We start from the raw sequence: 14,516 nt of genomic DNA, 5'->3' as shown, positions 1-14,516 counted from the left end.
CACAGGAACTGCCCAAAAAGTCAAGGGCAAAGGGGTAGAAAAAAGGTTGTTTAATATAACCAAAGAACTCTGATATGTTTTGGACCCTCGGGTCCTTCTTCAGAGTACTAATGTTTATATACTCATATGTCCACCATTGTATATTACACAAATCATACAAGTGTGCATCATTGTATAAAAGTAAAAATTTATAAATGGATAACACATAAAGAAAGGCTCCAAACATACAAACTATTTACAAACATTCACATGTCTAGATGATAAAGTAATCACTTGTTATAATGCCATGGATATCATTTACGACATAATCCCCAGTCTATGTTATGTTCACTCCAAGAGAATAGCATAAGAATGAGAAAGAATGTAAGGTCTTCCCATTGTATCCAGCAAATAACGTTTTTGTGACAAAAATCTATAACTTCTGGATAAGCCTTAAAATATTGCAGGGTATCATGAAGAAGCATCCCAAGACATGTTGGTTCCTGAGGGGGGCAGGGGAATCAATCCAACCCTACCATCAAATGGCAAAATTTATATGACATTATTATATAGAGAAAAAATATTGTTGTTATGATTTATTTAATGGTATATTATGAGGCATCTATGTCTACTGTTTTAGAACAGGTGTATTAGGAAAACATTGCTTATTTGTTTTTTGCTGTTCACATTGTTTTAATTTTTTAATGTTAAAATTTAAACTATTTTTATTATGTTATACTTTATATTTTTATCAGTTATTGCAAACTGCCCAGAGAGCTTTAGCTGTGGGGCAGTATACAAATGAAATAATCATAATAATCATGATAATCATCTTCATAATTATTATTTATGTGGTTATATATTATTAGACAATTTGATGCCCCCGAGGTGGATTGCTTCACCTTGTCTAGCAGTAGAACCATACCTGGGAGCATGATTTTGCTGTGTAATAGTATCTCATTTTAATTTTATGTGATTCTACAGCAATAAGGGAATGGAGCACCTCTACAACATGAAGTGCAAGAATGTGGTTCCTCTTTATGATCTGTTGCTGGAAATGCTAGATGCTCACCGTTTGCATGCCCCTGCCCCAGGTGACATGGCCCAGGGTGGAGAAGAACCCATGAACCAGTTGGCACCTGCATCTTCTTCAATGCATTCCTTACCACCTTGCTATGTGAACAAACAGGAAGATGTAAATGAGCAAGGAGCGATGTGACAGTCTGCATTTCAAATAGCCTATAGGTTTCTGAGAATACCATCAGAAAATCACTTACTTCAGGCTTAGCTGACCTGGTACCATGTGTAAACACTCCAATATTCACCAATCACAATGAATCCAAAATATTGATGTCTAAGATTGTTAATGGAAGAACATTTATAATTTTGGATATAATATGGGGATTCAGGAACAATCTTCTGTGTTTGTGATAAACATAACATAACCATGAGGATTCCTATAAGTCTCTTTGCTGGTATCAGACTGATAAATTAGGTGACGTTTCTCTTTGCAATCAATTGGGCAAAAATCCCAGCTCAGTTTGAGTAGGTGATGTTTACATGTAATGTTTATTGGGTCATTTGGTCAAAACAAGAATTCTACTCCCCACACATTAAAATAATGACGGTGAAGACCTCAGATTTTATTAGACTCCAGTCTTATTCAACTTTCAAGAGAGGAAAAACCATGCAATTTAGAATGCACCTTTTGGGACTTTTTATTTCAGGGATATTAATATACAACTAGATGGAATTTATCTTCTCAAATGAACATTTTAGACTGCTTGAGCAGCTGTCTTCAGCAAGAAATCCCTCAGTTAATTTGTTGGGGTTGACAATGAGGTGCTAAGTGATAGTGATACCCATAATGGGTTTGCATTACAGAGCTTATTCTGGTAAAGATGAAGCAGGTGGTTTTATGCTCACACAAGGAATTCTCAGCTGGGCAGCTACACAGAGAATCCAACACATGAGCCTACTAACCTATGCAGTGTGGTCCAAATTACAGGATTTCTAGTATAAAATAATATAGTTGTCTGTCAGTCACCTCCAAATGGACAGTTATAGGAGACAAATGCCACTGATTGGAATTTTAGTATACAGTAATTAATTGTATTGAGTACCTTTGGGCGGAAAGGCAATTAATACATTTTATAAATAAATATGATTCATTTCATATGTTACCCGATATACTTATGTATGAACTGGCAAAATATGGCTGATCTTATGGAAAGTTCTCTCTGTCTGCCAGCCCCCAGGAAAAGGATGATGCCACATTGTAATGGGAACTTGCAACATGACCAACCTCTCCCATATGATTTTGCCATTTTGTACAGCACCTGATCAGCATGAGGATGCTGCATCCCTAAGGGAGCAGCCTCATTGTTTGGGTGGCATATGAAGGTGGTCTTTAAAAAGGCAGCATGCTAACTATTATTATTCTCTTTTCCAGCAATTGTAGATCTATTCGTTGCAGTCAATACTGCACATGAAAAGGAAAATAATCTGGGTCCCTTAGGTTCTGTTTAGGTAACACACGCAAGTCCTCATGTTTGTATTGGATGCTCCCCAGCATAAAACAAAACAACACAGAGCCCTGTGTTGAGAAGTTACTGGCAGGAAGGAGGACTGAAGTGAGAAAAGGACATTTTGTGTTGCACTGCAGCAGGGGTCACATTCTGCCATTTTCCCCCTGCACATCCTGACCCCAACCAAAGTAACGAGCACAAACTTGGGGGCAGAATGGACCTAAATCTGCAAGTGACCATCACTAGCTGCTTTTGTTATATACTTTGCGCTCCCAGCCCACCCCTCAAATCTATAGCAAGCATTACAGCACTAATGTCGCAAATAGTTCTCATCTCGTCTTGATTTGACAATGCTCTCACCAATGCCTCTGACTTGAGCTTCATTTCCAGTGGCCTTGCTTTTTATTAGTGTAATTAAGTATTTGTCTTTGTGCATCCAAAACATAAAGTAAAAATGGTTCTCCTTTGAAATTTCCCCAGTGCTATTGGGGACTACAAAGTGCCTTGTCAAAAACTGACACATTGTTATTTCCAAGTGCTCATTTTGTAGCTTATTTCTGTGTTATTGATACAATCATGTATTGCATTGCATGATGATGTATAAACAGGAAGTCCAAAAGTGTGTGGAGCCATATTAAAACAAGCAAATTTTATCTATTTTATCCCAGTGCTCATAACATAGGCTGCAATCCCATAATAGTTTTCAATGGAACTTACTCATGAGCAGCCATGTAAAGGATTGTGTTATAATAAATATAATTTAATATCCTTTTTGTAAGAGACATTAAAATAATTTAATGTTACATTAAATTATAAGGGACAGTAATTGATTTTTATTACAGACCTTTAGCTACTTTTTCAACCCACTGGTTCTTTTTTGGGCAGAGAGCTTTAACATGTGAACAGAACTCATGTGCCTGCAAAAGCTCCTCCATTCACTTCAACGGAAATGGCATTTTCATCCAAGACGTATGAAGGGTGTCTTGGGGCTTTCTCTTTCATTAAAGTGAACGGGGTACAATTTTGAGAAGCAAAAGAGTATGGAGTGCATGGAGAACAAACATGCAGAACTCCGGATTGGATTTCCCAAGCAGAAATAAACCATAATTGATCTAATTGACCTGTTTCCTTGTTTTTACCAAACAATAGTCACTTGTACTGATCATGCAAAACTAAATGAAGGCTGCAATCCTATGCACACACCTGGGAGTAAGATCCATTGAACTCATCATAGGATTGGGCTGTAATTCTGGTAATTCACAAAACACTAATTTTGATAAAGACCTACTGGAATAATTGTTTTGGCTTTGGAAATAAGCAGACAAAGATAAGACAAGCAAGGTAACTTGAGTGGGGGAAATAACACCTTGCTACAAGAATGTGTGGTTTCCTGTCTTTTGCTTTAATGCCAATATCTTTGAGGCAGGGCCAGCCTGGATGACCAAGGAGGGAAATGTGTTGCTTTTTGTTAAATTTAAGGAAAATATATAGTTGTCATTATTGTTACTTTGCTGAAAGCATTGTTTTATCATTATTATTGAAAGCACCTTAAATAATGCATTGTGTGTGTTTGTATGCATATAATACATACATGCAGAGCTCACCTATCAGACAACTGAATGTAGCTGTTCTATTAACCCAGTCAACAGACTAAAATACAACAAAATCATATTTTGTTTTTATACTTTTCAGCTATCTTCTCTCATATGCAATCATTTGTGCCTAAGGCTTAGCGATTGTTAAAAATCATTATTTCATATCAATTTTTATATTTACAATAGCAAAGGCAGCACTAACTTAGCCTAATACTGAACACGATGAGGAAACTATCTTTTAATGAAAGAAGGACATTCAAGGCAGCTAATTATGCTTTTTTCCAAATCCCAATAATAATGGCTCTGAAAGGGCACAATGATTGGGTTGTGTGTGTTTTTTTTTAAAAAAAATGTTCAGACTTACATTTTAAAACAAACAAAGCCACCCTAGATATATAGGAAATGGAATATTGCTGTATGTCAAATCATAATAGATCTGATTCACTTGTCTTATCTAACGTCAAGGGGCTCAGTGAAGAGAAAAGGGAATGGGATTTATTTATTTTTAATGGTGGTAATTTTTTCTCCTTTTGCAAAGGGCAATTTTTCTAACTGAGTATGAAAGCCATTCTTGTATTTAGTGACATTGTGGTCTCTCACTCAGGCAAATCGCCTCTCACAGACAATCACCCTGGTCCAATGGTGCCACTAGAGATGGATCAACCCACCCACCCCGAAGAACCTCGTGACAGGCAGGGCTGGCACCTTCTGCCTTTGCACTGCCAAAAGAAAGTGCAACAGTGGGGGTGGTCAGCAGGCCAAAGCTGTTACCCATTACCCAGTCCTCACAGTGCATGCGAAGACACCCCCTTCGCCGCTCCAGTGCCCTTACTGACTGCACACTGCTCAAAGGCAGTGCAGTCAGTTCAGCTTGCGACAAAAGTATTTTAATTGAACACGGTGTACAGTGGGACTGCAGCATAACTGCCTGGCCACCACAACCACTACCAGGATAAAAGAAAAAGAAAAAAACAGGGTGGTGTGGGGAGGGGCAGGGGGACCCTGGAAAGCACTTGCCTAAGTCATAGAATAGTAGAGTTGGAAGGGGCCTACAAGGCCATCGAGTCCAACCCCCTGCTCAATGCAGGGATCCGCCCAGGTTCATCCTCCCAGGTTCAAAGTCCCCTTCGAAGCTGGGAGTGCCTCTGCCCTCAGTCAATCATCCTCTTCGGTGCAGTAGAGAAATGTGCTGCTGGATGCTCACACCACCCCGCACCCCTCAACACATAGAACATGATAACATATGCACTGTGCTGCCTCCTGCATGTTGAAAACTGTACAAGACAGCATTGCACAAGGATATGGATGTTATCTGCCAGAGCAGAATAGCCGCAAGTCAATGAATTTACAGAACAAAAGCAGGAAAGGGGCTTATCTAGCCTCTGCTCCGTCTTCTCATTCTGAAGATTTGCGATAGCTGGCTGATGCCAAACCATCATGAGTCTGCCCACGTTCAGGCTGCAGTGGCCCAAGGAGGGGGCAAACTCACAAAGTACCACAATTCTTCTCCGTCCTGCAAGCTGTGCCACAGGTGGAGAGAATCCGCAGCATATAATTATGGACCCAACTTTGCCCAGTTGCAAATCGCCTAGGTCCTGATCCAGTTTTAACCAAGTCTCCCAACGCTACTAATGGCCCTGAATGGAGATGCACCTGTGTCCCATTCACGTCAAAAAAGACACATCTATCTAGCCAGTTCAACAGGGCCCTGATAAGCATTGCAAAGTACGCCTTCATTCATGTTGGTTGTACAGTTGGAATCCTGCTTCTGCCCACAGCTCTATCTTGCTGGATCTTGGTGCTAGTGTTTGCCATACATTTTGGTGTGAACCTGAGCCTTCATTTTATACACATTTTCTTAATGCTACTGCTTTTAACGCCAAGCTAGAGCCAACTTTTAAGTTAGCAGAGCTTTCAAGATGCGTACACTCAAGATATTTTCTGCAGAATCTGTCAAATGAATCGATTGCTCTTCATTGCAGGCCAGCTATTCTGAAAGCTCTTTTCTAATGTACTGTGGCTTTGTGAAGTGAGTCTTCAGATCTGAAGTGAGTGCTACGTCAAGACTTGATTTAATGCAGTGTTTTTCAGCTATCAGTCCTAACATGTACAACATTGTTGGAGTGGAATTGTGACAAACATTGCGGTACCAAAAAAAATCCTTTTACATGGAAAGCCTTTTCTTCATAGGTGCACTATCTAGTTTTAATTCAAATACGGATTTATTGCTGTCCTGAATGTTGTTCTGTTTGTGATCATTGCCTTTTGAAAGGTACTACGATTTTGCACTGTCCTAAAGAGACTTTTGTAAAGGATCTAAGCTTCTTCTTTTTTTTTGCATTCAAATGTGCCTAAACTTATATGCTGCCATGCTGCAAGCCTGTCTTTAGTAGGAATGTTTTCCTGCTGTGCACCTTCAAAAAATGCAGTGTATTCTATGATCTTGAAGTGCCCATCTAACAATAGTCAAAGGATGCTATTCAGAGAATAAATTCAACAAGCCACTTTATGCCACCTTATTGCATTTTTTTTTTAAAAAATGAAGCTGTTGTGCACTATATTACCCTTTCATTGTAAAGCTTCTCCTTTATTATGAGGCTCCTGTGCCATAAATGTATTTGTTGAATTATTCTGCTCTTTTGCTGATGCATATAATTGTATAATTGATGTCTCTGTTTTGTTAGGATATTGCTTTGTTAAATGAAAGAAAAGGAAGAAATGCTTTTATTGCACCATCAAAAGAATGTTACGAAAAGTTTTAGAAAAAAAATCAGCAGGATATCTGATCTGTCAAAATTTTCTCAACTTTGATGTCAAAATAAAACAATGAACCACAGCAAGTTCTTCTTGTTGTTTGTCAATGCATGAGTAAAATATATTGCTTTGGGAACGTTTTGTATCTATGATAGGTTAATTTTTTTCTCATCTAGTGTTAGCAAAATGCATTTATTTTTCTTTGAGTAAGGCAAAAAAAGAAGACACAAGTAATTAAAAGAGAGTCCAAAAAATGTTTCACTTCAGTAGAGATGGAAAACGACTTGGATGCATCCATTTAAAAGCAGCTCCACTTTACATGCAACTTTGGTCTCCCCGCACCTCCAAGTATCCATTCACATAATCAATACAAGTTCCTCCTCCTAGAATACAGGTGTGAAACTGCCTTAGTGTACTGTAAAAAACTGTTCTTTACAGTGCAATTTTTCTACTATGTCCACTAACTTGAAATAGGTGCAAAATAGTGTTACGTGTTTAGCCAATTACCTAGTACATCCTATGAGACATATACTTGAATTCTCTCTATACACAAATACATATAAAACAGGTCAAGGAATTTAACACAACACTTTAAAAACCAGTCAGAAGAGTTGCATGAAGAAATGGTCAATGGCTACCAATTAATTAATATACCTATTTTACACGTAAGGAACACAGAGGCTGAAATATATTATTTGCAATTTTACTTGCTATTCCTAAGCTATGTGTCATCAGAAACCATTGGCAATCTACTGAACATCACCCAGTATATCACGATCTATCTTTTGGTCATCCCCTTGTTAGAGAAATCCATGGAAGATAGGGAACTGAGTGCCACTTGAGCATTGCTATGTGAGGTGCTTGGTCCTTAGAAGAGGTAAAGCATAAGAAACTAAGGGCTGATCCACACAAGCATAAACATTACTTGATTACTCAATATTTGCTGACTTGCAGGTGAATGTATGGGCCGAATCCATTAAACAACATTGTGTTTGAAGTGATGTGAACTGCTATGAAAGGCCTTGTGGTGTTTGACATCTATACAATCACACCTGGAAACAAGCTCTGGAGTATTCAATCACACCTGGAAACAAGCTCTGGAGTGGGTCCTGCTTAAATCATCTGAAATGTTAAGCAATCACTGCCCATACCAGAAGCACGCTTTGCTATGACTGATTATTTACTGTTTTCACATAGAGAGCCTTCACTGACCTCCTGGAATGCCACTGGGAGAGCAAAATTGAGGGACCAGGAAATCCTGTTTTAATCCGAAACATTTCTGCTGGTGGTGTGCCTGTTCCTACTGCCGCTGCAACATCACCACAAATGGAGTAACATTGTGTTTTCTGACAATGTGGCAGTACATCTGTTGATGCACATGATATTCCACAACAGATCTATGTAAAAGACAATGTCCCCCCCCCCATATGGGACACTAAGGCACCTTTGAGTGTCTCTTATGCTATTTGTGTGCAAATAGAAATGTTGGTAGTATTGGATGTAAAGCAGAAGAAGAGCAACTTTTAAACAGAAAATTAATTCCGAGTAATTCTAGGCTTTCCACAGACATTATGACAAACAGAAGAAGTAACAAAAAGTGTTTTTAGTACCACATGGAAATGGTATTTCAGAGTAATGTAACCTCTCAAACAAACTGCAAGCTAAACAGCTTTCCATATTTATTTATTTTTAAAATTTATATCCTGACTTGTTCTCCAAGGAGCCCGTGATCCACCTCCTCTTCATTTTATCCTCTTAACAACCTTGTGAGATAGGTTAGGCTCAAAGTCATCTAGCAACCTTCATGGCCAAGTGGGAACCTAATCCACTCCAGCAGTAACCACTGCACTACACTGGCTCTTCATATGTCTTGTATGTAGGATTTCATTTAATCGTCAACCTACTAGTCAAATCTACTAGGGAGAGAAAACCTGTGTTCAACTTGCTGAGGCTATAGAAATGCTACTGACTTCACACTACATGCTATTCTCAAAACATGCTTCTGAAATGGAGCTTTTGGTGTCTGTGGCAATCCTTCAGGGCAGAGGTATCAAATTCAAATAGGATGGCGGGCCAAACAAATGGCATGGGGCTGTACCTCTACCTTTTCATTGTCAAATCAATCGGGGAGAGGTTGATACTGAGGCGTAGTGTGGCATCCTTTGGTTGAAACAACAAATTGGGAGCACTGCTTACTTGTCCCGAAGAAGGCTCAGTAATTTGTTTGAATGTGGCAGAAGTGTCACAGGCATACCGGCTGATAAGACCCTCAAACCTTATGCTGTAGAGCTGATACAGCCAACCCCTACAATCCTGGAAGCAATTCTGCTCTCCAGAGTGAATTATGAAGAAGAGTGTATTATGGTGAAGGATACAAACATGCATTTTCATACGTTCATGCCAACCCATGTTATCGGTAACCAGGTCTATATTAAAATACATCATCACCAAACAGTAAGAACAGTAATAAATAATAATAATAATAATAATAATAATAATAATAATAATTTTAATCCTGCAGAGTACATGTGCTTGGACCTGCCTGGAGGGTTAAATCCAAAAGCCAAGGAGAGGTGTACAATTAAGGTGAACTACATCAGCATTACACAAAATAAAAATTAAAATAAAATAAAATAGAAAATATATTTTTCTGTTTCTTATAAGTGAAACTGAGGAAAATATGTGTGTGTGTGTGTGGGTTGCTACATATTTTAGGGACAACACAAATTGCTTTATGTCCATATCTGACTCATGACCCAGAAGTTGACTATTTCTCCTGCAAAGTACAGGGCTTGAGATTTGGGGCCTAATATCTGCATAAAAGCCACTTCAAGCAGGGCATATCACAAGAACTGACGAGCATCGTGATCAGCGTTAGGCAACAAATCATCTGCTTTCCTAATGTTTCCACCTTTCAGTAATTTGTCCTCTGCCAGTATGCATGAAAAAGAACCTTAACCACAACATTTGATGTTTCTATTCCAGAAGAATGTAATGAAGAACACAGAAGGGAGAAAACAGACTGAATTGAAGGAATGTTCCCATGGCGATAGGTAATCCCTGAATTTGTTCTCACTGACTGGATAGTTGAATAACAACAACAACAACAACAACAACAAGATTTATCTTCCACAGCATTCAAACTCACCTCTAACAATTTTAGGGGGGGGCAGCGTGTGTGTGGGGAGAGGTTGGCCAGAGTTCAGTGGCCAGAATTACTATAAGTCAGCAAATTGAGCTAAGTCAGCTTGGATGTCTTGCAAAATACCTGGTGGGTTGGGCTAATAGTAAAGGCAGCACACATTTAGAGAGGCCTTGGGTCCAAACAACGTACATCACGTAATTACATATCAGCACCACTTCATTTTCTAAATATTTAATTTCGGTTAGAGACATACTTTAGCCCTTTGTGTAGCTTATTCTTCTTTCCTGTCATTCTTAATTACTAACCAAACTCAAAAACAATACATGTCCTTCATGTTCTTTCTAGGTATTTTATCTGCCCAGAAATCTCCAGACCTATGATCCTTGCAGTCAATATTACATGCAAACAAATGCATCAGGAATGTATTCTTCCATATTTTCTCTGACCAGGGAAACTCTTCCGTCAGTCATTACAGGGAGTGCGATCAGAATGTGAATTGATCAGCAAGCTGGGCATATCCACATTGCATGTATGTGGGCATATCCACATAGCAACTGCAAACATTTCCAGTTGGGCCCTGTGTGTTGGACTGATGTGATCATTGGACAAGAGCAGCATATTTCCACCAGAGGGAGAAAGCAGTTGAAAAGACTGCTGATCCCACAGTTATTCCACTCCCTGCTGCCCTAATGTCAAGGGCAGCAGTACCGGCCAAGGGTCCATGCAAGCCAACGGCCATACTGGATGGGCTTCATAAGTGCATCCAATTCTCCAAATAAGTGCATTCAGTTCTAGGTCCAATTGCCATTATTTTAGTCATGCCGTCTGCGACATCCTTAAATTCCATCTGTCATTGCACTGCTCTACTCTCATCCAAGGCCCAGCTCTGGATCATCCCATCTGGTATCTATCAGGTTCTTCACTGATGTTAAGCAGCCAAACAGGGTGGTGTTAACGTCTTTCTTCTTCAAATAAAATACATTAAAACAACACAGAGCACTCTGAGTATTCTCTTTAAATGTTTCTTTCAATTCTCAACAAGAGCCATTTCATTTAATTCAGATTTTATCTGCTATTTGTATGAGGTTTTGCTTCTAATCATGTAGCTATTTATTCATTTATCTCTTTGAAGCAACTTTGTAGAGAAGTTTTATTTTAGTAAACCAAGAAGATGGTATTCATTGGGTCATCTTCATTTACTCCTTAGAAATCATATTGAAATAATTTGAGTATGGCTAAGATAAGAGGATTAAAATGTATTTATCTTTCCCAAGTTAAATGTTAATACTATAGGAGCAGTACTCTTTAATTTTTTCAAAGCCAGAACAAACTCCTAACTTACTGCCTGAATTTTTATTAATTACATAGAAGAGAGAACTATTGTAGATTTGTTAACTTTGAGTATTTCTAACATGTCATTCAACAAGGTTGTCAGAGTGGATAGATGCAGCTTCTCCATAAACACTGAACATGTTCTCCTTTACAACTGGTCACCCCCTCCATCTCCCCCCTTTTTTCTCATTCTGTTTTTGCAGTGGTGAGGAAGCTGTGGCCCATGGGCCACATTAGGCATGTGACCTCATACCATGTGGTCCTCTGGGCTCTCTGGCTGCTCTTTCCACAGGGTTTCAGGTGCATGGCAATAGGAAAAGGACACCTGGACAGGAAAATAAAAAGTTCTGGCAGAAAGAGAGAATGAGAAAAAGAGAGAGAGAAAAGGGGCGGAGCTCTGCCTACTTTTGGTTCTGGCTCCACTCACCAATGGGCTTTCCTCACAGATTAATAGGTCTTCATAGAAAAATGTTTCTTCAGTCCTGCTTAGTCAAGAGTTAGACTCACTCAGTTCAATGGGATGCTTCCAATTAAAAGATCTTACTTAGTTGGAATCAAATATATTTAAATTGCTTAAGAACTAGTCAATGTGCATGATGGTTCAAGAAATATTTGCATTTCAAAATTGAACCTTGATTTAATTTTTTCCCCGTGATGAGTTAAGTTGCCTTGATTTAAATCAGTGCGCTCTGAAGCAAAATCATAAGTCTTAATGTCTTCTCTTTGAAAGGGATCATTAATTTTCTGTTATAGCATTAATATCTGTTGCCATTGTTGGGCAACCATTTCAGATGTACTGAAGGCTGTGGAGCTGTAAGATGAGAAATTGGGACCATCAGTTATGTTCCCTGGTATATCATGATACCAGAGGTAACAATGGATAACTCACATGTTTTCTACTCACAGAACCATTCTGGGGTGATTTTTGACCCTCCTGAGCAAGAACATGCATTCAGGATAGCTACTGGTCTGCCATTATTCAATAATAGTTGCTACCAGCAACAAACCTTTTATTTACAAAGCAGATGAAGGTTACTGGGGAACCAACAGATGGGAGTAGTACTGATAAAAGACCGTGCACACCTTTCTTAGCTACCTCAGATGGCTTTCCAACTATTACATTCAACTGTCCTCTAATTATATATATAAAAAAACTAACTGAAGAATAATGCTCTCAAGTTGCAGAAGTCATTTGTGTTTCAGGCATAACAAGAAGATACTTAAACAAATGTTAAATTTATATTATAAAATTGATAATAAATTCAGATATATTAGCATGACCAGATGGAAAAGAGGACAGTCTGTATCTTTAACACTTGTATAGAAAAGGGAATTTCTGCAAGTGTCATTTGTATTCATGCAGCACCTAGTGAAATTCCGTCTTAATCACAACAGTTAAAGCGGCACAGAAGGATCCTTTATCTTAGTGGAAATTGCCAGCAAGACTGTATAATTTGACAAATGCATACAAAAATGTGTACATTTCGAGAACTGTGCATGAAAATACATACAAAATGTTTGCAAACGGGTGCAGAAATGGGACAGAACAAACTTAGCTCTGGAGAAATGAGAAAATAATTGACATCAAACTTCATCCAGTCAAAACTATAAATCTATGGTTCTGTGCCTCAGACTCTTAAACAGCAAGAAAATGAGACAGCTTTTAAAAACAGACATGACTGGCTCCAAAATGAAGGGCGGGGGGGAAACATTGGAATCAGGAAACTCCAGTCTAGAAAAAGCTGTCTTTTTAAATTTCTTACCTACCTCAAAATTGAAGGAACAGAATATAGTCGCTTAGACACGAAGTGCAAACATAGGCTGTTACTCAAGCTGTTGCACACATAAAAGCTATAGCCAGCCCACATTTCTGCCACACACACACACACACATACACACACACAACCCTCAATCTCAGTCCTACATATTTTCCTCTTATTTTTCACTTTTGTTATATTTTTCCAAAGTAAGGTCAAGCTTACTAGAAATGAGAGAGAGAGAGAGCAAAGTAAATACATGCCCCAGCTTTACAGCAATGAAGAGATTTCTATGCATGGGTCCTTGAAAGGATCTAAACTTATGCTTTAAAATGTTAAGGAAGGGTTACGATAACTTATCGGGTCCATGATGCTTCATTTTTAACATTTTATCATTGTCGTATTTCTCTTCATTCTGTCGTATTTTTTTCCGTAGTTATGTTTTAGTAGCATTGCACGGCGTCGTATATGCCCCCTTACTTAGTTATTGCTTTGTCTCACTGATATTTCAAACGTTGATGTTTAGCCAATTGCTTTCCTGGGGGCGGGTCTACTTCCTTTCGGCGCCTAAAACAACTTCTGTTCTTGTGTTTGTCCCCATGTTCTACTGCTGAACCTGTAACTGTTTAATATCTTGAAGGATACCTAGCTGATAAGTTTTGAGTGTTTTTCTCAAAAGAAAATCTTTTCCCAAGGTTGATAGATGAAGTCCTTCCACTGTGTCTGTCCAGTACCAATAATTAATTCTTTAGTCTTTCTTATAAATTCTGAAATTATTATTCCCAATTGTGTTTTTTTCTTTTAAGTTATTGCTTTATTACTGAATGCAATATCTCCATTGCATTTTCTTGGTAAATAGATAATCTCAACAGTACCTGATGTTAAGAATTGCTTCTTTAGTGGTGTAGTTGTTCTGTAATATGTAACTGTTATCTGAAAAACAGATTCCTTTAGATTTTAATGCTGTACTAATAGCGTAATTAAAATAATATAGTCTGTTAATGAAATATCTGTAATTTTAATATCAAGTTCTAAACTCTGAATTAGCATGTTCTCCCCCTCCCCTTTCTGTAGATATGACATACAGACATCTAACTTCCTGCATACGTATAGATTTAGGACTGCATTTCATTAGATTTTTATTTCCCTTGCAACGTGTGCTCCTTTAACTTCTGTTTCACTCCTTTTCTTCTCAGCTATACTCACTTGTTATATTGTCTAAATTTGTTTTCTCCCTCTTAGTAATCTCTCTGAAATGCCTGTGTTGTGTATGCCTTCACCATCTCTTCTTCTGTTCTGTATGTCCACTCCTCTTGTATTAAAAAGCAGTATATGGTTATTTTCTAATCTTGCTTAAACAGAACATAGAAGCTGGCAGGGTAACTACATCTAACATCCAGCTTTGATGGCAACAACAGTTGCATGA

General features: G+C 38.4%; 1 protein-coding gene across 2 annotated transcripts in view; it reads left to right on the top strand.

The window, feature by feature from the left end:
• Positions 1–6,938, top strand: part of ESR1 (estrogen receptor 1) — a 282,918-nt gene extending 275,980 nt beyond the window's left edge. For both annotated transcript variants that reach the window (XM_063124534.1, XM_063124533.1), the window contains 2 exons: positions 964–1,194; positions 2,432–6,938. In XM_063124534.1, coding sequence (XP_062980604.1) covers positions 964–1,194; positions 2,432–2,471 — 271 coding nt within the window. In that variant the 3' untranslated portion in view covers positions 2,472–6,938. The remainder of the gene's footprint in view (positions 1–963; positions 1,195–2,431) is intronic.
• The last annotated feature ends 7,578 nt before the right edge of the window (positions 6,939–14,516 follow it).

Source organism: Elgaria multicarinata, chromosome 4 (assembly GCF_023053635.1).
Source record: "Elgaria multicarinata webbii isolate HBS135686 ecotype San Diego chromosome 4, rElgMul1.1.pri, whole genome shotgun sequence".
Lineage (NCBI taxonomy): Eukaryota > Metazoa > Chordata > Lepidosauria > Squamata > Anguidae > Elgaria > Elgaria multicarinata.
Note: the sequence above shows the minus strand (reverse complement) of the source record. Positions and strands in the feature narration are given on the sequence as shown.